General features: G+C 50.0%; 2 protein-coding genes across 2 annotated transcripts; one reads left to right on the plus strand and one right to left on the minus strand.

The window, feature by feature from the left end:
* Positions 1–852: 852 nt before the first annotated feature.
* Positions 853–15,962, minus strand: RBM5 (RNA binding motif protein 5). The gene is made up of 24 exons (XM_009099531.4): positions 15,801–15,962; positions 15,253–15,697; positions 14,898–15,053; positions 12,894–12,963; positions 12,341–12,414; positions 9,935–10,018; positions 9,450–9,510; positions 9,227–9,292; positions 8,919–9,079; positions 7,790–7,887; positions 7,211–7,298; positions 6,905–6,982; positions 6,739–6,811; positions 6,147–6,232; positions 5,751–5,829; positions 5,401–5,492; positions 4,691–4,855; positions 4,082–4,228; positions 3,932–4,003; positions 3,012–3,191; positions 2,726–2,800; positions 2,206–2,303; positions 1,990–2,119; positions 853–1,469 (listed from the first exon to the last, which is right to left on the minus strand). Exons 1-24 carry the CDS (start codon positions 15,815–15,817, stop codon positions 1,344–1,346), a joined length of 2,721 nt encoding a protein of 906 aa, XP_009097779.1. The 5' UTR covers positions 15,818–15,962; the 3' UTR covers positions 853–1,343.
* An 81-nt stretch (positions 15,963–16,043) lies between these two features.
* On the plus strand, positions 16,044–20,991 carry PARP3 (poly(ADP-ribose) polymerase family member 3). The gene is given in 10 exon segments (XM_050979159.1): positions 16,044–17,350; positions 17,888–18,125; positions 18,322–18,447; positions 18,655–18,790; positions 19,012–19,238; positions 19,378–19,530; positions 19,680–19,757; positions 19,999–20,176; positions 20,392–20,538; positions 20,653–20,991. Coding segments are annotated over 9 exon segments (1,398 nt in total). The 5' UTR covers positions 16,044–17,350; positions 17,888–17,942; the 3' UTR covers positions 20,823–20,991.
* Positions 20,992–22,060: the final 1,069 nt, after the last annotated feature.

The following is a 22,060-nucleotide window of genomic DNA, read 5'->3' on the forward strand; positions in this document are numbered from 1 at the left end:
GCCTGACTCATCCCAAGCCAGGCACCCCTCAAAAATCAGGCAGCAGCCTGACAGGGCAACAGGGGGAGAGGTGCAGCTGCAGCAGCCAGCAAAGCAGGATTCACCCATCCCAAAAGCAGCCAGAGGATGCTGGCCTTGACCCTCAGAAGGGTTTTGTACCAAGCACGAATGGTGAAGCTGCTCCTGCTTCATCCTAGCCCTTCCTATATCCACCTGGACAGTAGGAAATCCCACTGCTGGCTCAGCTTTGTGTGGAGGCTGAGCGAGACCCACAGCCAACAGCATCAGCAAAGGCAGAGCTCAGGGCTGAGATGGGCTCTGATTATCCAGGCTCTTGTGAAGAGGAGTGTGAACAAAGCACAGCACAGGCAGAGAACAGAAAGGCAGTAACAGGACAGCTGCAGGACACCTCTGGGGAACCTCATCCTCCCATCACCCAGCCAGCAGCTCCCCCACAGCATCGAGGCACCCCAAAAGCCGAGGTGGAGCATGCAAACCTGCCCAGAGGTGCCACATATGTCACCCCCCTCCCTGCCCACCAAAGGGCCAGCAGCTAACACCGAGGGCTCCTGGGCAAGTGCACACACTGCTGCTGTACCTCTCCTGCTCCTACAGTGATGGCAAGAAGGGCTACAGAGAGATCTGATGCTGCACCAGCCACCATCCATGCTGGAGCTGTGAGAAAGATGCTGAGAACAAGGCACAGCACAGGGATGAAAGGAGGGAGGCGAGTGGAGAGCTGCATGGAACGGAGACTCCAGGATGAAGTCTCATCAAGGAAGAAGCAGAATGACAGAAAGGACAAGTAGCATTGGCAACTTAATTCTTCATTCACCCACCGAGAAACAGAAATAGGATAATTTTTGGATGTATTTCATTTGGAAATGAGCCAAATTGGCAACTAGAATCAAAGTCTTCAAAAAGTCTATACAAAGATGTATCATACAAAATGTACAGGAAAATTCTCCAAAAAAACACAGACGATACAACAAAAGGAGAGCAGAGACAGTTTGAAAGCACAGCTAACAGGTCCTGCTGCTGCTCCAGGGGGGCAGGAGCGGCACCTGGACAACATGCTAGAACACAGAATACATTACACTATATACACGACCATATAAAGATCAGCCATCCCCTTTGGTCTAACCAGGAGCTCTCCAGCATGAAGTTGAGTCAGTTCAAACAATCTGCTCATGGAAGTGTTTGTTACATGCTGAGCAGGGAACAACGTCCAAGGGAATGAAATGGTCAACTCTAAACCAAAGCCAGGATACAGCCAGGTCACCAAGGCTATGGAGTTTAACAGTCAGTTCTTGCTAACAAGAAGTGCTTTGCAGGCAGAGGGGTCACTCCATCTCCGTGAAGCGAGCGAACATGGCTTTCCGCACTGCGTCTTTGTATGAATCCGCCGTGGAGACGCCATAGGAACTGCCCTTGGCTCCCAAGCCAGCTCCTCTCATTCGTACCTGGGCCTGCAAGAGAAGAGAGATGCTTCAGCTCTGCAGCAAGTGGCCAAACCACCACGAGGCCACCACCAAAAATCCCATCAATTCACCCAGCTTCCCAAGCTTCCCTGGGGATCTCTACAGCCATAAATACCACCATGGACACCAAGAGACTGGAGCACACGTAATACCCCATATCCCACACTACTCTGGCCCCAGTCCAACTGTACAGAACAGCTCCTAACAGCACAAGCTGGAGCACATGGCAAGGTCAGGAAAGACAACAACTGGAGGGAGGGCAGCCTCTTCTGGTGTACTGGGGCCACAGGGTCTTAGGAGTCAAATGCCAAAGGGAGGAAGGCACAGCCATGCCTCTGCTTCAGCATCCAATGGGACAAACATGAGCAGGGGCCAAGATAATAAGAGGCAGCTTTGCAGTGGCTGGCAGTTTATTCCTTCAGAGCTCTTAAACAGCAAGGGCTTCTGGTTAAACTAGAAAAAAGAAAGGGCACCAAACCTCCTCAAGGAGACATCTGTCTTTAGTTACCTCAATGGGTGCTGTGATGCCCTGGCATTTTCTTCCCAAGCCCGAACCTTCCCTCCAGCCCATGGCCTGCAGCATCTTGTTCCCAATATTACTGTTGTCAAGGCCATCTTTGGTGGGCTGCTCGTAATTCCTGCAGAAGGAAGAAAAGAGTTAACAAGCCACCCCCACTGCTCATGGTGCACTGAGGCAGCTGCTGAGGACCTTTCAGATACGTACACTGTGCCTGCATCATAGACCTTCTTGCGCTTGGGCTCCGGCGGCTCGGGGATGCCATACTTTTCCCGCCTCTCTGCTGCTCTGTCTCTGTATTTCATCTACACAAAGAACTACAGTTAGCATGGATGTCAAGACACTTTTGTTCAGCTTTGAGCTATGGGAATCAGATGAATGCCAGCTACTACAGAATGCTGTAGACTGCAGCCCACTAATTCTATCACCACCAACAGCAGAGCCCAAGACTCAAGTCCCTGGAGCACCATCTGAACCAGCACTGGGGCAGGAAGAGACTTGCAGGTTTCTAGTCCCAGTCTGGCAGCCCTGAGCTAGAGGGGGAATGAGCCTTCCTTGCTAAGCCAGATCTGTGGGACATTTCTCTCCATCTAACAGGGCAGCTCTGGACCTTGACTGGAAAAGGGCTGGCTTACAAGGATTATCTCAAGTGACGTGTGTCAGGATAAGGAGAGCTCAACAGATCACCTGCATATGTTTTCCATTAGCTACTCATCTCAACACTGACCTCTCTCTCACGCAGCTCCAAGGCTTCAAGTTCCTGCTCGGAAAGCTTTGATCTCCTATAGATATCCATGTTTTGCTGAAACAAGAAGGGAGATTCACTTTAACAACATGAAACACACAACAGTTCTTCTTAAATTAAGTAGCTGACTTTTGGGAGAGCAAATATCCACCTGCAGATTTTTGCTTTAAGAGAACCAGTCTTCCAAACAGCAACATGCCTCATGGTTTTGGTTTACACACCGAATTATGACAACCCGAGTATTTTCCTCACTATATAGTATAACTACCTTGTGCAGGTCAGACAGCTGTTGGTGACGAATCAGGGCATCTTTGTTTGGGAACTGCCTTCTACACAGCAGACAAGCCATCTTCTTCCAGTCAGTCAGCTTCTCCTCCTCATTCTCCATTCTTTCCAGCAAGTCCTCATCATTATCACTGTCACCACTGTAGGCAGCCACAAGGCCACGCTGAAAAGCAAAGGCAGCATTAGGAGAGTGCAGCAGTGCCACAGTTCAGAGAGCACAAAGAGGGAACAAAGGCTGCAGATGTGTATCACAGGAGGAACAGCATGCTCCCTTTACTAAGGATGAAATCACAGAATGCCTGAGGTTGGATAGGACCACTGGAGGTCATCCAGTCCAACCCTCCTGCTTAAGCAAGGTCCGCCCCTAGCACATACTGCTTGGCACTGTGTCCTGATGACCTCTGAGCATCTCTAGGAAAGGAGACTCCAGAGTCTCTCTAGGAAACCTTCCAGTGCTCAGTCACTCTCACAGGGCTAGCTCTTTTTCTCATATTCCCTTGGGTCACAGATTCCTAAGGGCTGGCCTTGGCAGTGAAGACTGAAACAAAGGCGTTAAGTAGTTAAGCCTTCTCTGCCACCTCTGCTGCAGGGTCCCTCTTCTATTAAGTACTGGGCCCACACTTTGAAGCACTGCAACTCAAAACAAGTACATATCACAACAGCTGCAAGACAGTTCCAAATAATTAGCCAAACAATACTTCTAAGTACAGCCTATGTAGAAACCTCAAAACCCCAACTGAGCTCAAGGCTAAGAAGAATCACAGCTGTCCTCAGTGTATCTCAGTTACCCAACCTACTGCACTTGCACCATACTGCTGCAATCATCAGCACTTTTTACATGTAATGCCAGGGAAATCCAGGTCTGAAAGCAAGTATTGGCTAGAGCTCCTCTACCATACTCACCTTTAGTGGATTTTCATCGTCCCCATTTTTCAACACCTCTGGCAAGATCTGCTGCCGTTCAGACAGAGCTCCCTGCATGATACAAGAATGCCATGAGCACAGAGCTCTCTGTCACAGGAACCCCACCACACACCATGCCAGCACCTTCACCTTTTTCTCAAAGAGGGCAAAGCCTGCATCTGCAGCTGCTGACTCCTTCCGCTCCTCTTCCCTGGTACTCAGTGGCTGGAAGCTGTTCTTGAAGTTCTCTTTCTGCTTGTTCAAACTCTTTGCCCAGCGCTCCATGTCTTTAGCAATCTGAAATGCAGAGTGGTTTGCTCACAGAGCTCCTCTCAAAGCTATCAATCTCTTTTGACACTCATTTAATCTCACATGCAGTTTCAGAACAAGTCAACCCACTACCTTTTATTTTTAAACCACAGAACACTGGATGCAGTGCAGGTGTTTCCCTGTATACAGCATTCAAAGAGAACACAGCTTGCTGCTTTTGCTGTACAAACCCTTCTTATCAAGATAATCCTCTATGTGATGGCTCAGTTATACTCCCACTGATCCTGGCAGGATTCCATAAGCACTCCTCCTATGCAGAGCTTATTTCTGCACTGAAGTCTTGCCAACTCCACCTCTCCTCAGCCCCCCACAGTGCCTGCAAACTGAAGGCATGCACCCCACTGAATAACCTAGGATTTCCTTTCTCATGAGAAAGGAGAAATATCCCGTTCCACAGAGAAGACTTTATCCCAGTTATGATCCCATTACCTGTTGGGCTGTTTTACTTTTAGGCTTCTCCTTCTTCTCTTTCACTTCTTTGGTGGTGGTTGTGGTAGCTGTCTGTTGGTATGTGACACCTTCTGCTGCAGGCATGTAGGTCTCCTTTTCGCCATCCCAGTACAGGTACTGCTGGGTTAAGGCATTGTAGTAATACTGCCAGAGGAAAGGAGAAGCAGACAGTTAAACACCTCACACAAGCTCAATGTCCACGGGAGAACCCAAACAAGCTGATTCACACTACTGCACCACACGGGAAGGCGTTTTGTAGAGTCCAAACAAGTTTTGTATACTCCACAGAGGAGTTGAAAGGCAGGAAGTGGCTGAAGCCTCTGTCCCCAAAACACAGGTGGTTCTGCCCAACAGCACTATGGAGAATCTTTTGCTTCTCCCAAGAGATGACCCACCAGAGCCCAGAGCTGGGTGCACTTTGCTGGGCACTCCGCAACGAAATAGCTCAGTTACAGTGGCTGTGACAAGTGCTAATCCTATATGGGCCAAATGTGGAGGAAAATTAAGGAAAAAGGAGAGAAAAATGCAGGGCTATACCAGAGGGAAATCAAGTCCCAGCCCTACACACACTGCTGAGAGTTATCTGCAACATTTGGTATGTTGTGCACCTCAAATGTCACTCATATGATGAGAGATAGGAAACTAATGGACCTTAACAGTTAAGACATGTGGGAAGAACTTGTGTTTACCTGGGAATTAGGATCATAGTAGAGCCCTGTTATAGGATCATAATAATATCCTGAAGATTCATCATATTGGTAGGTGGAAGTATCAGGGACAGCTGTAAAAAAATTAAAGCGTGGGACATGGTCGTTCCAGACGAATTCAGACAGGTATCTTTCTACATTTTAGGTAAAATTCGGAGATTATAGCAGCCACAACGGCAGACATGTCTGTAAAGGGCTCTTAATCACCCATGCAGCCAACGCTCTCCAGGGGCAGCTTCACCATGACAGGGTGATGGAGCATTTGGCCAAAGCTGAGTTTTATTGCTACAGTGACAGAAACCTGTCCCCAAGAGCAGCTCCCGAGCACTTACCGTACTTGGTTCCAGGCACTACGCCAGTCGGAGGAGCTGCCTGTGCCTGAGTGCTAGTGGTAGGTGGTGCTGATTGTGTCTGAAAAAAACCCAAACCACAAACCTCAATTAGAAAATCTGTCACCAAGAAAACAAGGACAGCAAGCCAAGGCATGAGCAGCACACCCTACGCATACGACAGCTAACTCCTCCTCACCAGCATGCTTGGCACTCACCTTTAGCAAAGAACAAACCATCCCAGAGAAGAAATGGCAGGTGACTTATGACCACAAACACTGTGACTAACCCACGGACACTCAGAGGCTTTGCTGTACCACCCACTTAAAAAATCAAAGGCTACAGCTAAGCCACATATCCCAGGCTTTGAAAGCAAGGACTCATCAGTGCTGTAATTACCGGAGAGTCAGGTGAGTTTGTCTGCTGATTATACAGCTGAGGACTCTGGGATACGACTGCAGCTGTTGTTGTAGTGACCGGAGCTCCTGCCAAAAGAGAGCAGCAATGCATAAGCAAACTAATTTGTAAAACTACTGCATCCTAGGGCTAAAATTACTTTGTTTATAGTTTCAGCTACTAATTCCAGCTCCAGCAACCAAAGAAGGCAATAAACATTCTAAAGGAGATAGATACACAGTGGTTATCTTCTACCCAGACAAGGAATAGTTTCCTTTTCAGGAGGAAACATTCTGCTCCCAAAGTCAGCAATTCCCGGCCTCTACAGCTCTTAGTGCTGAACATTTGCTTGAGCTGCTTACACTGCTAGCATAAGTTCAAGACCTTTATCAACAGCCTGAAACTAAGGCTCTCATCTTGCATGAGATATTCCACTTTAACAAATATGTTACAGCTCTCTAGTAATTCATCCTCATTCAGACATCCTGAGAGCAAAATAAGCCAAGTCTTCTGTGCAGCAAAACAACAAAAACAGGCATTACTATTGCAAAATTGTAATTACAAACAACTGCTTCTAAGATGCTGGAAGCACTACCTGATATGGTAGCTGTGTCTGTGTCCAACACTCCTCCTTGATTTTGGTAGTACTGCTGATAATCCTGGGAATACTGTAAAGGGAAATGAATGACAACACAAGGTGAGTAATCTGCATAACCAATCTATGACAACCTACTGCTTACAGCACCATCTCTACTACTAACCTGAGCATACTGTGAGTATCCATCCTGTCCTGACTGGAGATAGCTGTAGTCAAGGGTGCTGCCCTCTCCAGTCTGTGGCTGAAATTCAAAAATATAGTATTTGTCAGGGAGAGGTAAACAAATAATTAAATAATTTCATGCACCCTACTGCCTAGGCTCCAAACTGATTGTGTGCAGACCAGATCTGTCATGGCTGAATCTGCCATCAAACAACTGAACCAAGCAGGTGGTCAGCAGGGCAATTACGTGGTCTGCACTTTCATGTTTAGGAAAGCAGGACTATGAGTAACAGTCTCCAAATCATACCTGAGTGGATGACCACTGAGCTGCAGCAATGGCTGTACTTGCCACAGAGAAGGCGCTGACTCTGTTACCGTCTGGGAGAAGCAGGTCTCTGCAATCACAAAAATCAGGCACCTGAGTAAATACTGCTTTTTACTGCAGTGTCTCCCGAAGCAAGGATGTGGAGTTTGCCCTCACACACAGATTTCTCGGCAGTTATAAAACATTCGGAATGTTTTATAACATGAGCCAAAACATTGCTGGGCAAGGAAAGGAACTTCAGGTTCATTGTTGTAGAGTCAGTAACAAGTCAAAAGGTCTCCAAGGGAACAAATGTGCTGTTCACACAAACAGTTATAGTGTTATCTTCAGACGATGGAAGCAGGGGTGTGGGGAACACTGCTCTGACTATCCTGGTTTGCAGTGAAGAGCAGGATGCATGCAACACAAGTGATTTATGGGAAGCAAAACTTTGGAGCTAGAATAAGCTTAATAAAAGCGTGGGTGACAAGAAGAAACCATCCAATATAAAGGGAAGGGGTGGGTATGTGAATAAAAAAAAAAGCAAAAACCAAAAATGCAATTGACTGCTGTCACACTCACTTTCTGGCACTCTTTGCAAAGTCAACACCAATTGTTTTGCCATCAATTTTTAGTGGTGGCTGAAGACTTTGTAAAATCTGTAGCAGTTGAGAAGCATCCTACAACAAAAAAATACTCATTATTATGAAGGGCAGTTTACAGAGGGGGATTCAGAAGTCCCCCAAGCTCCACCTTTTCATGCAGAGCCACTGAAAAGAGGTAAAGATGTAAAAACACCTCCATGTCCTCACATTACACATATGCAGAAGAGCACAGTGAGAGCCCTAACTGCCCATGTGAAAATACTGCGCCTTTCCCTGGGTCCCAGAGTACTAAATAAGTTCCAGAAGCTTAGCTTCATCAAGACACAAACTACTCCAAATGGGACAACAGCAAAAACTGAGATTAGGCACCTGTTTTAATCCAACCACCTTTCCTCTGATTAAAGCAGGCTCAAACAGATCACACTGCTGCTCAAGTTTTATGTACAGACTCAATGAATCATTCAGGTTAACCGGAAAGGACCTTTAAAATCAGGTCCAATGGTTAACCCAGCCACCACTACACCACATCCCCCAGATTCACATCCAGGAACAGATTCACTGCCCTTAATGGATCCCATGCCAGCATATGACGTCCCTGAAACTTAGGAGGCTTTTCTCATACCTCTGCAATTTCCTGTGTTTCAATTTATGGCTGCTCCCTATTGTCCTCTCCTTATGCATCCTTGAGAATGTTTCTGCTGTTTCTTACACCCTCCCACTGGATGCTGCTAAGAGCAACATCTGCCTTCTCCTCTCTTCTCAACGTGGAAGAAGCCTAACTCTATGCAGCTGTTCCCACACTGAATGCCCCAGATCTTAGAACCTGTCAACCAAGTATGATCCCACAGCAGTACTTCTGCAATCAAAGCACGAAGCTAGGCTGCAATCCAGAACAGAACTCTGTTACCAAAATAGACTTTCAACGTGTTCCCAACATCCCACCACCTTTCAAACTGCAGCTACATATTATGAGCTTTGACAGACTGCATCCATCAATACTCCTTGAAACGGGACAGTCCTTCAGACAGCTCAGGGCTCTATATGTTGCAAGGGAAAGAAGGAGTTTAACCAGCTGTTTCTCTCCAGAACAGCAGTAAAGTCCTCACCATGGCAGAAGACAGCTGCACAAATGCAAAGCCTCTGTTCTGCTGAGTCTGCTTGTCTTTGATGAGACGAATATTATTGACTGCCAGGGATGCATATGGAGACAAGGCAGTCATGATGGATTCCACCACGGTGTGAGGAGCAATGTTTCGAAGAATGATGGCTGAGGAGAACAAGGATGACATTAGCAGTGCACACCATGGCTTTGCAGAGTGTTTCAAGTCCTTCAGCTGGGAGGCTGAGGTACAGAAAGGATTTTTAGTATGTGTGTTTACATTTCACATTCTAGAGTAAGTCAAAGATCACTTACTATCACAGTAATAATCCACAGACTGAACGGCTTCTGCTGCCCCAGGTGGTACCTCCTGTTCTGAATCTTCATATGAAGAGAAAATATTTCAGTCAGGACATGGTTCATTCACTTCAAGCTCAGTACTTCATAAGCCAGTCTAGAATCTACACGGAACTCTGGATCCTACACAGGCCAGAAAGTTTCCCACAAACTGAACATGAAAGAGATGATGGTAACGTACCAAATTTGTCCGCTCCACAGCGGAAGCATTTTAGCCTCCTTCTGAAGTTGTAAAGGCAGCACTGTGAAGAACAAGAGAAGCCCAGTAAGAATTTGGGTAATTTTAATAACACTGCATTTGCTGTATACTGACAAAACCCAGACATTCACACAAAGTAACACAACAAAGCTAAACCCACCAGAATAATCCAGAACATCAAAAGCCACCCTTATGTGGACTACAGCTGCTTTTCAGAACATCCCAGTTACTTTCTCCCTCGTCATGCCAAATTAGTTATTTAAACTGTATAGTCTTTGGCTTACAATCCCAAGCATAGTCACAACATAGCCACTAAAAGCAGCGTTAGAAGGGAACACATGCTGGGAATAAGTTAACTTCATGGGGAACAGGAGCAGGTTTGACTTAGGTATCACTTTTTTAAAACAACTGAGCAAGTGGTGAACTCTAGAGTAAGACAAACTCTCATACAGAAACATGTGTTGTACCTTGTTGCAGAGCCAATCCTCAAATTTAGGCCTTGGGTTGCTGTAGTGCATTGCAATCTGCTTCCCTTGGATCACCAGCTTTTTCTGCAAAAAAAGTGGTTTCAATTATTCCTGTATCAAGACACACATGTCCATTTTCCCATGGCAGAGCACCCTTCGGAGGAATCAGTGCTCCTGAATTAAATGGACAACATATGGGGAGGATGTGGAGGACAACCACCGCCACCTACACCCTGCCCATCCAATCCTGCAGAGAGGAGGACGAGGGCAGTAAGAGAATGGGATGTGGAGCAAAGATAAACAGAATCAGGGAGTGTAGAAAAAGCTGCCAAACACTAAACGCTGACATGGAACCAGAAAGTGTCTCGAAGGAGACAGAGTCCTAATCTGCTGCATTCATATTAACACATTTTTTAGGAGTCTCTTTGCCCCCACATTTCTATTCACTTCTGGTATAGTACTGAGAGACTTTTTAAACATGTCCTTAGGTGACTGCTTCACTTCGTCCCCTACTCCGAACACCCCAGACCTTTTAACCACATTTGGATTTACTTTTCCAAGCACACTTCAGAAGTGTCCCCTTGAAAATTGAGTAATTCCTCCCAAAGGGACCCTGCTTAGACTTCTTGAAGGCTGGATTACAAGTGCCATCAACTGAAACATAACTCAAGAGTGGTTTCATTTCACTACTGCATCAGTTCAATTGGAAGCCTGCACAAGAGGTTTGTGTTCTTCATTCAGGCAAGAGCTCTCCAAAATGAGTAACTAGACTGCATGTGAAGCTTCTCCAGGGGTAGGAAAAGTTCATAATGCTTTCAGCATGTCCTCTCACTCTGACTTCAGAGGAGTTAGGAATTTACAGCTACTAAGAAGCCTTGACTCTCAGCCTCACGCTTTGCCAAGCGTGGGTATGCAGAATGACCTTTCAAAATATGGCTCTCAACATATTTTGGTCAAACAGGTGGAAGCACATGTGAAGAAGTGCATATTAGAGGCCACACCCCAGACACTGCAATGGCAGAACCATTTTTATAGCAGGTTGGCTTTCTGCAGAGGTACCACAGTGTCAGGACCAGTGGCTTTTCTGGTAACAGGGTCCGACACAGATCTAGCATGTAGCATGAATAAGGCTCTCACATTCTGCACGACTGAACAGGGCAAAGCCATTGCTCCTACCGGCAGGAGGGAGGGTTGGAGGGCCCAGCACTCACTGGATGTGCACACATAGAAACAAGGCTGCTGGCATAGTTGCAATACATCGTTCTGTCATCTAACAGTCAGCAACCCGGCTGCTGGGGACAGGCTATGTTTTCCCTACTACTAAGGTGGTTGCTTACTGGAGTGAATTTGAGTATATTTCAATAAATTATGCATCAGTACAGCTTTGTATATATTAAAAAAAATTAATTTCTGAAAATATGCCTAGCATTAATTTCTTGGTATTGGCCTTTCCACGGTAGCCACCTGCCCTACTGAGCAGCATGTCAGGAAAACAGAATTTGAAAGCTGCTCTCTGGCTGGGGATCTCACCCATAGTGTGGGAACACATGAAACACTATTCCAGCACAAGGCATATGACAACTTCCAACTGCTGGAACTGCCATGAATCCCATGATGGTGCCATTTCTTTATTACATCAACAGAGCAGAAGAACATTCATAATGTTGTCATAGGACTGCTGCATCAAATATTCAGGTGCAAGAAAAAAATCCGTGATTTGACACTTTGCTCACTTTGAGAGTATTTTTAAGTTCTGTTGTTAAAATAGGTTATGAATACTCAGAAAACTAGCAAAAGCAAGTGAAACTGCTTACAGTGCTACAGGAAAATTTCACAGGAAAACAAATCAGAGGATTCTTACTGCATTTTGGCTCCTTATCAAGTCATAGTAACAAAGAAGCCAAAATACAGAGCCTAACAGATGTGAGATCTCACTGTCTGCCTAATTTAGTTAAAATGAATATGCTTTTTTCTCTAAAAGAGCCAGTTCCCCCTCTTTAACTGGGGTAACAGATTATTGCCAAGAACTGACACTTCTCTTTCACGGTTAATACCAATGCAATGCAGAGATGTGGCTCTTTCTCTGATAACAGAGAAGGAAACATCAAGTGAAAATAAGCTAGGATTTTTTAACAAATACCAGCCAAATCTTCATAAGCCAATTAAATGGAAACCAAGTCATTTAAAACAATGGCACCTTTTACCAAAGTAGAACTTTCTCTCCTAATTTTATCTTATATGTTACAAATTTTAATATATACAAAGCTTTTATTCTTTAAATCACTGTAATGGAACAAACCACTCCTTCCACCTCTATGTTTTCTTTTTTTTTTTTTTTTCTTTCTTGTTAAACTGTACAGACTTGTTCCATTTTCAGGAATATCTAGACTTGGTGAGTGAAGCAACCTGATTGGCTTCCATCCAGCTGGTAGCATCTTGAAAGTGATAAAACTCCACGAAGGCGAAACCACGGCTTACACCTAGAGACAGCATTCAGATATAGACGGGATACTTGTGTTAGTCAGTTCCTTTAAAACAGGTGAATCTCTCTCCAACTGCTTCATTACTTCATGACAAAGCAGCTTTACAAATGCGACGTCAACTGCTGGGATCTGCTCGTTTTTTTGCCATGGCAAGGAACCAAGCTGCCTTAACTGGCTACATTTCACTCGATCTGAATCCATGTTTAAGGGTAACCATGCAACACACTACATACTATTAAATGGGTTTACACTATTATTACTTACCAATACCTGTTAACAAAACCCCCTGTAGACAGACTTCTTTTAACATGTTGACCAGCTATCTAAGTCTTCCAAAAAGCCACATTCCTTAGCCATGGCAAACCTTTTTTTTTTTTTTTTTATTGCATGTGCTTGCAGTTTGGGGACAATTCTGGATACTCTTTTGGGCTGGGGAAGAGGAAGGTGATGTCAAAAACTGGATTAAGAGCTCTCACCTGTCTTTCTTTTCATCAGCCTCACGTCTGCAGGCTGAGGACCTTCAAAGGACTCAATAAGCTCACGAATCTGCAGGAGATTTTGATCCAACAGTTAAAATTTTCATAGCTTGGCAGAGAGAAGTCACAGAAACCACCTACCTTGCAGTACCATGAAAGAGATACACAAAACAATGTTTTCAACACTATCTCAAAGACAAAGAAAACATTTACTGAGAACCCAACGGGGGACTAATGAGCATCAAAGTCCACATCATCCTTTGCTACACGCTAAACCAACTGTAATCCTCACTCAGGACACTGAATCATCCACAACCTGAATCCCCACGATCCAGATTATTTGGTCAGTATTTGGCAAAGACTCTGTGCATGATCCCAAGATTTTAAAAAGAACACTGCTGATATCCCTCTTCCTGCATGTCTAGAAACTCTTTGCTCCTAGCAATGAAAATCAGGAAGCCTGCACTGCAAGGCTCCATGATAAATGTATTCCTAAGCCTCACACTAAAGATCTCATCCTCTAGCTGACGCCCATTGGTTTTTCAAGATAAAGTAGATTTGTGACGAATGTGTCATCCTAGAAAAAGCTGAAGACATGTCAGTTCTTCTGGTGTAACAAAGCTGCTGTGGCACAGGCAGTCTCAGCCATTGTGCAGAGGCATGGAGGAAAAACAAACACTAACAAATTTTTCAAATCTAGAGCAGAAGACACAAGGTTTTTCAGCAGCTCTCACAGAATTCAAACTTCATTACATGCAACAGGGCTGCTCAGCAGAATCAAAACTTAGCTAAAGCTGCCCATTTATATGCTGACTGGAAATAATATCAGAGATGCAAGCGAATTTTTCTTACGAAAAATGTAGAAAAAAAATGAGAACTGTGTACACAACCAGAAGTAATGTTAACTTAAGAACTCAACTCTACATTCCAAGATGCACTGTCTACAGTTCTGAGTCCAGAATTAAACATTCCTATAAATTATGCTACAGTTATTGCACAGCTGTAGAGCTACATCATTATCTCAGAAACAAGAACTGTTCTAAAGTGTTCTGCGTAATGTCTGACTGGGCTGCCTCATCTGTATGCAGGAACCTACACTTGATTTCAAACACTCATGAAAATGCTAGAGCAGTGTACGGTGATTAGGAACCCTCAACATCAGGAGGGTAACAAGTAATCAAAGAAAAAGCAAAGGAAAAAAATCTGCGTTGTAGAAATGGTGCAAATGTATTCTCTGTGTTAGGAATTAAGGCATATACACATTTAAGGCAGAGGCGGAGTCTTGACTGAAAACAAACTGGGATAGCTCAGCTTTTATCCCTCAAATATTACTTGTGTGCTTATAGCTTGGTAACCAAAATAACCCAGTAAGAAAAAAAAAGCCCTAAAAAGTAACCATACATAAGAAAACCTTAAACTTTAAACATCTTTTTAATAAATACGTCAGACAAGCAAGCACCAAGCTCGTTACTACTTGCTCCCTCAGCTCGGCAGCAGCCATTTTGACTCCCACAGCTGTGCCCACACAAAGCAGCTTTGTGCGAGGCTGTGCTCGGCTAAGGAGCTCGGTGACTGTGTGTGACCCCATCGGTCACAAGTTCTGGCCTCGATAAAGACCAGAAAAACTGGTGATTGTCACCTCTTTGTCTCTGTCCCGCTCCCCACCCCCTGCAGTGGGGCGAAGCAGCAAAAAAAAAAACCTGCCTCTTTCCTCCCATACAGAAAAGCAGCAAGGAGCAGATAGTTTAAAATCCACTCTTAGGGACAGCATCCGTGAAAAAAACGAGTATTCACAGCTCGTTCTGTTTTAAAGGGACTGATTAACATTGAACTGACCTCTATTACTTAACACTGGGAGTTTAAATGCTTTCAGAACTCAAAATGGCAGCGCGACAGCGCTGGAGAGGGGCCACCATGATGCAGCGCTCAACAAAATGGCAGCAACCGCTCCCGGCACGGCCCTGCCCGGGGGCAAGGCAGGCACAGCCCTGCCCGGCTACTCACATCGTTCTCCGTAACCGTGATGGGGAGCCCACGCAACATGATGGTCTTGCTTTCTTTTTCATCGTTAATATCGTTCCTGTAGTCGTGCTCGCCGTAGTCGCCATCGGAATGGTACCCGTCCTCCGATTTGTCGCTGTTCCTGCGCTCCCGCTCCCTCTGGAAGCCAGCGCCCAGCGTTAGCCACCGCGATTCCCCGCAGCGTGTGCCCAGAGTGCCGCACGAACGGACGGCAGCACCGACACTGCCCGCCGGCCCGTGGCTGCTCCGCACGGCCCCGGGCAGCGCTCCAGGATCCGACCTGCTCCCAGTGCCCTCCGCCCCGCAGCGCCGGCCCCAGCCCCCCGGACCTGCTCACCTCGGGGCTATCGTAATCGCGGCTGTCGTAGTCTCTATCATAGTCTCGGCTATCGCGACTGTCGTAGTCTCGGCAGTCCCGACTATCGTAGTCCCGACAATCGTAGTCTCGGCTGTCCCGGCTGTCGTAGTCGCGGCAATCTCGGCTATCGTAGTCTCGGCAATCGCGGCTGTCGCGACTGTCGTAGTCTCGGCAGACTCGGCTGTCTCGACTATCGTAGTCCCGACTGTCGTAGTCGCGGCAGTCTCGGCTATCGCGGCTGTCGTAGTCTCGGCTGTCGTAGTCTCGACTATCGTAGTCGCGATAGTCATCATAGCGGTCACCACGGCGCTCCTCACTGGACCTCTTGTAGTCATCCCTCCGCCGGCTGCGGGACTCCCGCTCGTCGCGGTCCTCCCTCTCCACGATGGAGCCGTAGCGGCCGCTCCGCTCGGTCCTGCTCACCCTGCGCGGCACAGCGGGCCGAGCTCAGAGCGTGAAACGCCCGCCGAGACCCCCACCACTGCCCGCCTCCTCCCGTCTCCCTTCGCCCTCCCGCCGCCTCTTACCTCTTGTCCGAGCCCATGCCGCCGCCCAGGATCCGCAGGCACCCGGCACAGCACGATCCGGCACCACACGCCAAGCACACCCGCACAGTCCCTCTCGCTGCCTCGCCACAAAATGGCGCCTAAGGGACCGCCCGTCTTCTACCCAGCAGCCACCTCGCGCCCCGACTGGAAGCTTCCAATCGGGGCGGAGGCGCAGCTGCTGCGCGGCACGCCGGGAAATGTAGTTGGGAGCGCTGCCGCCATTAAGGGCCCCGCGGCCCGGCTCCCCCCTCATGGGAGCGGGATGCTCCGTGCCCCGTCCAGCTTGACTCAACACTGCCAGGAATGGGGCAGCCGCAACTGCCATGTGAAACAGGTCCCAGTGCCTCGCCACAGTGCATTTCTTCCTGACGTCCAATCCAAAACTGCTGTCAGTTTAAAGCAGATATCCCTTGTGCTATCACCATGTGCCCCATCCATAGCCCCTCTTCAGCCGGCTTGGAGCCCATTTAGGCATCGGAAAGGGCTCTTAAGTTCCCTCTGGAGTCATCTCTTCTCCACAGTGAGGAACCCCAGTTCTGTCCTGCTGTCAATAGCTAAATAGTTGTCATAGCCTACAGTCCCTTTGGGGAGCCCCTGCCTCAGATAAAAGTGAATAATTTCTGCCCCCAAGGGAGGATGTGAGGCTGTACCCCCGCCTGCACTGCTTGGGCTCACATGGCCAAGGAGCCATGGAGCCCAGGAGCTGCAAAACCAACAAGACTTTGGCCCCAGCAACATCATCCTCTCCATATTCCCAGCACCATGGGCCCCTCTGCCCCCTTCCCATGGCACCAGCACAGCCCCTGCTCCTGCACAGCTGCTCCTGGACCTGGACCCTGCGGAGCACAGCAGGAGCAGGCAGAGGCTGCTGAGAGCCCTTCAAACCACATTCAAATGCAGTCAGGTCCTCCTCACTGCCTGACCCTTAGCCCTGAGTGTTTGCTTGGGACCCAAGAAAAGATATCTAACACTCAAAAATGGTGCCATCTTTATTTTTTTTCAATATAGTTTTGTTAGTCTAAGAGCATGGCGGAGTGGGGCTGGCTTGGAGAGCAGGGTGGGGTCAGGGTCACATCTCATCCAGGGACTGCTTGGCAGAGCAGGCAGTGAGGAGCAGTCAGGCTGGACAGGTAGTACAGGCAGACAAGCAGTACAGACAGACAGGCAGTACAAGCAGTACAGGCAGTGCAGACAGGCAGTGCAGACAGACAGGCAGTGCAGACAGGCAGTGCAGACAGACAGGCAGAACAGGTAGTACAGACAGACAGATAGACAGACAGTGCAGACAGGCAGAACAGGCAAACAGGCAGTGCAGGCAGTACAGACAGACAGACAGGCAGGCAGGCAGTGGAGTCAAGCAGCAGTCAGCTCTGTCACAGGGTGCATGCGCTACCCGGAGGCGTCACAGCTGTTTCCGCTGTCATCCCTGGTTCTGCCTAAGGAAAAAGTTTCTCCTCTGGGCAGGCTGCCCGGCTCCTCTGAAGGCTCTCTGCAGCTCCTCAGCAGGCAGCCCTGGGCAGCAGGAGCAGGTAGGACACGGCTGCTGCCTGTACCTCTATCCCCACTGCTGTCCTCCTCAGCTGGGACTGGCAGGGGCACAGCAGACAGGCGCTGTCCGAGCCTTCTCCTGCCCAAATCAAAGAGTTTCACTGGTCTTGAGAGCGACTGGGGGGATGCATTTTGTGTCTGGTGGTGTGTGATTGCATTGTTTCCCCTCTTGCATGTCCCCGGGGGCAGAGAGCTGGCCGAGCCTTGGGGACACACTCCAGTGGATTGGGGGTTCTTGATGAGAGGAGGTGAGGGCACAGCTCCCCTGTGCTCCCCCTTGGCTCTCTGTCACTGGACTCTTTCCACTTTGGGGTCCCTCAAAGGTTGAAGGGTGCTGAGAGGCTCTTCCACCCACCCTGAACACAGGGACAGGATTGAGACAGTTTGTGGGCAGAGGTCACATCCCCTCCTCGAGCCCTGCTGTGGGCTGAAGGCAAAGGGAAAGCAAGGCACAGCTCACTGGACTTTCCGGGAAGGGCAGCATGGCATCTCTCACCTCTCCCTCTGCTGTCTCCAAGGATTTTTCTGGGGGATTAAGGCTGTGCTGAGCGGTGCCAGCAGGGGGGCTCAGTCATGGCTTCCAAGCGCCAAGCTTCTTCCTCGAAGCAGCCAGACAGCAGGGAAAAGAAACCGAAACTGGAAGAGGACGATGACACCTGGAGCTCCACCTTGGCAACCCTGAAAACTGCTCCCAAGGAGAAGCCGCCTGCCAAAATTGATGGGCTGTGCCCCCTGAGCTCAGCACTGGGTGCCCAGGTGAGAGCAGGGCTGAGCTGCTCAGAGGGGCAGGGTGGGAGGCTTGGGGCAGTCTCAGACCAGCCCCTGCCCTGGTGACACAGGGGCAGCCCCAATTTTCCTTGCAGACCCCGTGTGTTCCCACTGGGACATTTCTGCACCCTCTCCTTCCCTGAACACTCCCAGGTGCCAGCCCAGGCCATATCACTTGCTACAGGTCTACGAGGACTATGACTGCACCCTGAACCAGACCAACATCAGTGCCAACAACAACAAGTTCTACATCATCCAGCTCCTGGAGGACGATGGTGCCTACAGTGTCTGGAGCCGCTGGGGCCGCGTGGTGAGTCCACCCGGGCATCACTCATCCCCTGCACCTCAGCTGTCCCCACCCTGCCTTCAGAGCCCCAAAAACTGAGGGTGAACCTGGTGGTCCCTGGTCCCATTGCTCACTGCCCCAGGACCAGAGTCTCCTCACAGAGATGGGTAGCCCTGGTGCTGTGCTCCCACAGCCCCTTGCAGGCCCACAGCTGATGTGGGGTGTCTGCAGGTGGATGCTGTGGATGGGGACAAGATGTGCAAGCAGCGGGTGCTGCCCTGCACCTTGGACAGAGCCACACAGGACCTGGTGTCCCTCATCTTCAGCAGTGACATGTTCCGGGATGCCATGCAGACCATGAATATCAGTAGGAGGAGGCATGGGCTCTGTCTGGGGGTGCAGGTGGGGAGGTGAATGGAGCACAGGTGCTGATGGATTTTAGAGCATCCCCTCTGATATTCTGGCACCTGATGGGACTGTGGACACCCCATGCTGGGTGCCAACACTTGTCCACGGTGATACTGGAGGTTCTTGGAGGTAGCTGCAGGGTGAGTGGGGTGGAGGGGTTCATCTTGTCCTCCCCTGTAGACGTGAAAAAGATGCCTCTGGGGAAGCTGAGCAAGCAGCAGATTGCAAGGGGCTTTGAGGCACTGGAAGAGCTGGAGGCAGCGCTGAGGGAGCAGCCCCCCCAGGCCACTCACCTGGAGGAACTCTCCTCATGCTTCTACACCATCGTCCCACACAACTTTGGACGGGCACGGCCACACACCATCAACTCCCCTGACCTGCTGCGTGCCAAGAAGGACATGCTGTTGGTGAGATGCCAGAGCACACAGTGCCTGACATCCCTTCCTGATGGGGCAGGAGCTGCTGGCAAGAGGCTGGGCTTGCCCTGGTCCCCCAGCATAGTGCCCAGCACTGGTGCTGAGGATGTCCCTGCTCTCTCCATGCCAGGTGCTGGCTGACATTGAGGTTGCACAGAGCCTGCAGGGACAGAAAGAGAAGGAGGAGGAGGAGGAGAAAGAAGTTGCCCATCCACTGGATCAGGATTACGCCCTGCTCTGCTGCCAGCTCTCCCTGCTTGACCCAGCTTCCCGGGAATACCAGGTGTTGCTTGTGTCACAGTGTCCCATACTGGGAAACAATTATGTCAGGCCTGTGGGCACCCCAAAGGTTCCTACTGTCCCAGGGGGACTGTGGGCATTGCTGAGATAGCTGCCTGGAGTGACAGAGCTTTTTTGCCTCCCCCTTGGCAGCTGATCCAGACCTATGTGATGCAGACTGGGCACAAACTCCACATTCTCAACATCTGGCAGGTAGCCCGAGACGGCGAGGTGAGGAGGAGGTGATTCTCCCATGTCACAGTGTGGAAGCCATGGTTGCACTCCAGGATTGCTTTAAGGCTTCTCCCCCCAGGAGGGGATTCAGCCCAGTTGGCCAGGGCTGAACAGGCACCCAGTCTCCTGCCCCTCCAGCAAGGCACTGGGGCTGGATTGGGGAGATGGGTGGCAGCCCTCCACCCCTGGGCACCCATGTGTCCCTCTGTGGACAGCCTTTAGCTCTGCATCTCTCCAGGATGAGCGTTTCAAGGCCCATGACCTGCTGGAGCACCGGCGCCTGCTGTGGCACGGCACCAACCTGGCGGTGGTGGCTGCCATCCTGAGGAGGGGGCTGCGCATCATGCCCCACTCCGGTGGGCGCGTGCGCAAGGGCATCTACTTTGCCTCTGAGAACAGCAAATCAGCCTGCTATGGTGAGGGTCCTGGGATGGGCTGGGCTGCCTGTGATGCCCACAGGGTCTCTGTGAGCCTGGCTGCCTTTGCATACCCCCTGCCAGGCAGCTGTGGGCTTGCCAAGGCCCCTCCCTGCCATGGTAATTGGTCCCTGTGGTCCAGCGTGGCCTGGGCACAACCAGATGGGAGTGACAGGGATGGTGCTATCATTCCCATCCCTTTTCTCCCATGGCAGTGGGCTGTACATCCAAGAATGTTGGCATCATGTTCCTGACGGAGGTGGCCCTGGGCAAGCCCTACCACATCACCTGTGATGACCCCACGCTGTGTCAGCCACCTGCTGGCTATGACAGTGTCCTGGCCTGTGGCTGGACAGAGCCAGGTGAGCTGGGGGCAGGAGGGCTGTGGCAGCTCTGGGCCTGTGGTGCACACAGGGCAGGGAGGAGAGAGGCCAGATCTCTGGTTTCATGTGGCACTGGGGTGTCTTCTGGCCCAGATCCTGCACAGGATGAGGAGGTGCTTCTGGATGGCAAGAAGTTGCTGGTGTGCCAGGGCAAGCCCATCCCCATGCCCGCCTACAAGGACTCCTCCTTCAGCCAGAGCGAGTACATCATCTACAAGGAAAGCCAGTGCCAGATACGCTAACTTGTCCAGCTCCTCTTCTGAGGGTGCCTGGGAGCACCGTGGCCCTGGCCCAGCACCAGGAGGTGATACCCATCAGCCCAGAGCACAGTGATCTGGACTCCCTGGCCACCCTACCTGGAGCTTGGCAAGGGACAGGCTGGCATGGGGACTGAGCTTGCTTTGACTGTCAATAAAAGCGTTGTGCCTTGCACTGGATGGTGCTCTTGCTTTCCTGCCCAGCAAGGCAGGTGTGCTGTAGGGAAGGGTGTCAGTGGGTCCCTGAAAGGATGGCATGAGTGGCTCTTGAGGGGCTGAAGCCTTCAGTGAAAGCTGGTGTCTTTGAGAGCCAGCTGCTCTCATCACCTTAGCAAGGCACACTGCTCATGCCCAGTCTGTGGCATCAGAGCTAAAGAGGATGAGCAAGATCTGCTGCCCTGCCTGGGCATGGAAGATTTCATCCATCCATCCTGAGGGTAAGTACCTGCCCTCCCTCTAGTGCCGTGCCTCATGCCATGTCTGCTGTCCTGCCCCAGCCTGGCACCCATGCCAAGCCCTTCTCTGTGCTCACGTGTGTCCCTTGAGCACATGTCCGGGTGCTCAGGCTGCCAGGGGAGGGCAACTCCCAGCTGTGTTACCCTGATACCCCTGGGTATCAGTTACCCTGTGATACCCTGTGCCATGCTGCAGACATGCCTGTAGCTCTGTCCCGAGCCCAAGGAACTTGAGGGCTGAGGTGTTCCTGTGGAAGGACCAGCCTGGTGCAGTGGGTGGCCATTCTGTGGGGGCACAGGGCTCAGGAACCCCGATCCCCCCTTCCTGAGCCCCTGACGGCTGCTAGGACCCAGCAGCTGTCCCCGTGGGACTGCCACGGGTGCAGGCAGTGCAGGCAGTGCCGGGAGTGACAGCTGGTGCCATCCGCAGCTGGCGGGCTGCAGGCAAACAGGATGACGAGCGGTGACGGGAGCGGGGAAGGGCGAGCGTGGCCTCACACAGAGCGGGCAGCCCCGTTCTGCTGTGGGAGCAACAGAACCAGCAACACGAGCAAGCAGGACCCAGTGAGGAGAGGAGCATCACCCATCTCCCCAGGAGCAAAGGTGCGCTGAATCCCATCTACCCTGGGGTCCCCTGTGGCCAGAGCAAGAGGGTTGGGACAGGCAAGTTGTGCTGTCCCACCTCAGGACATACTGGTGCCATTGAAGAGGGGGAACTGGGTGTCAGCCTGGCATGGCTGCCCACAGGACCTAGCTATGCTATCCCTGGCCAGGTTGGGGATAGCCTGG

This window comes from Serinus canaria, chromosome 12 (genome assembly GCF_022539315.1).
Source record: "Serinus canaria isolate serCan28SL12 chromosome 12, serCan2020, whole genome shotgun sequence".
NCBI classification, from domain to species: Eukaryota; Metazoa; Chordata; class Aves; order Passeriformes; family Fringillidae; genus Serinus; species Serinus canaria.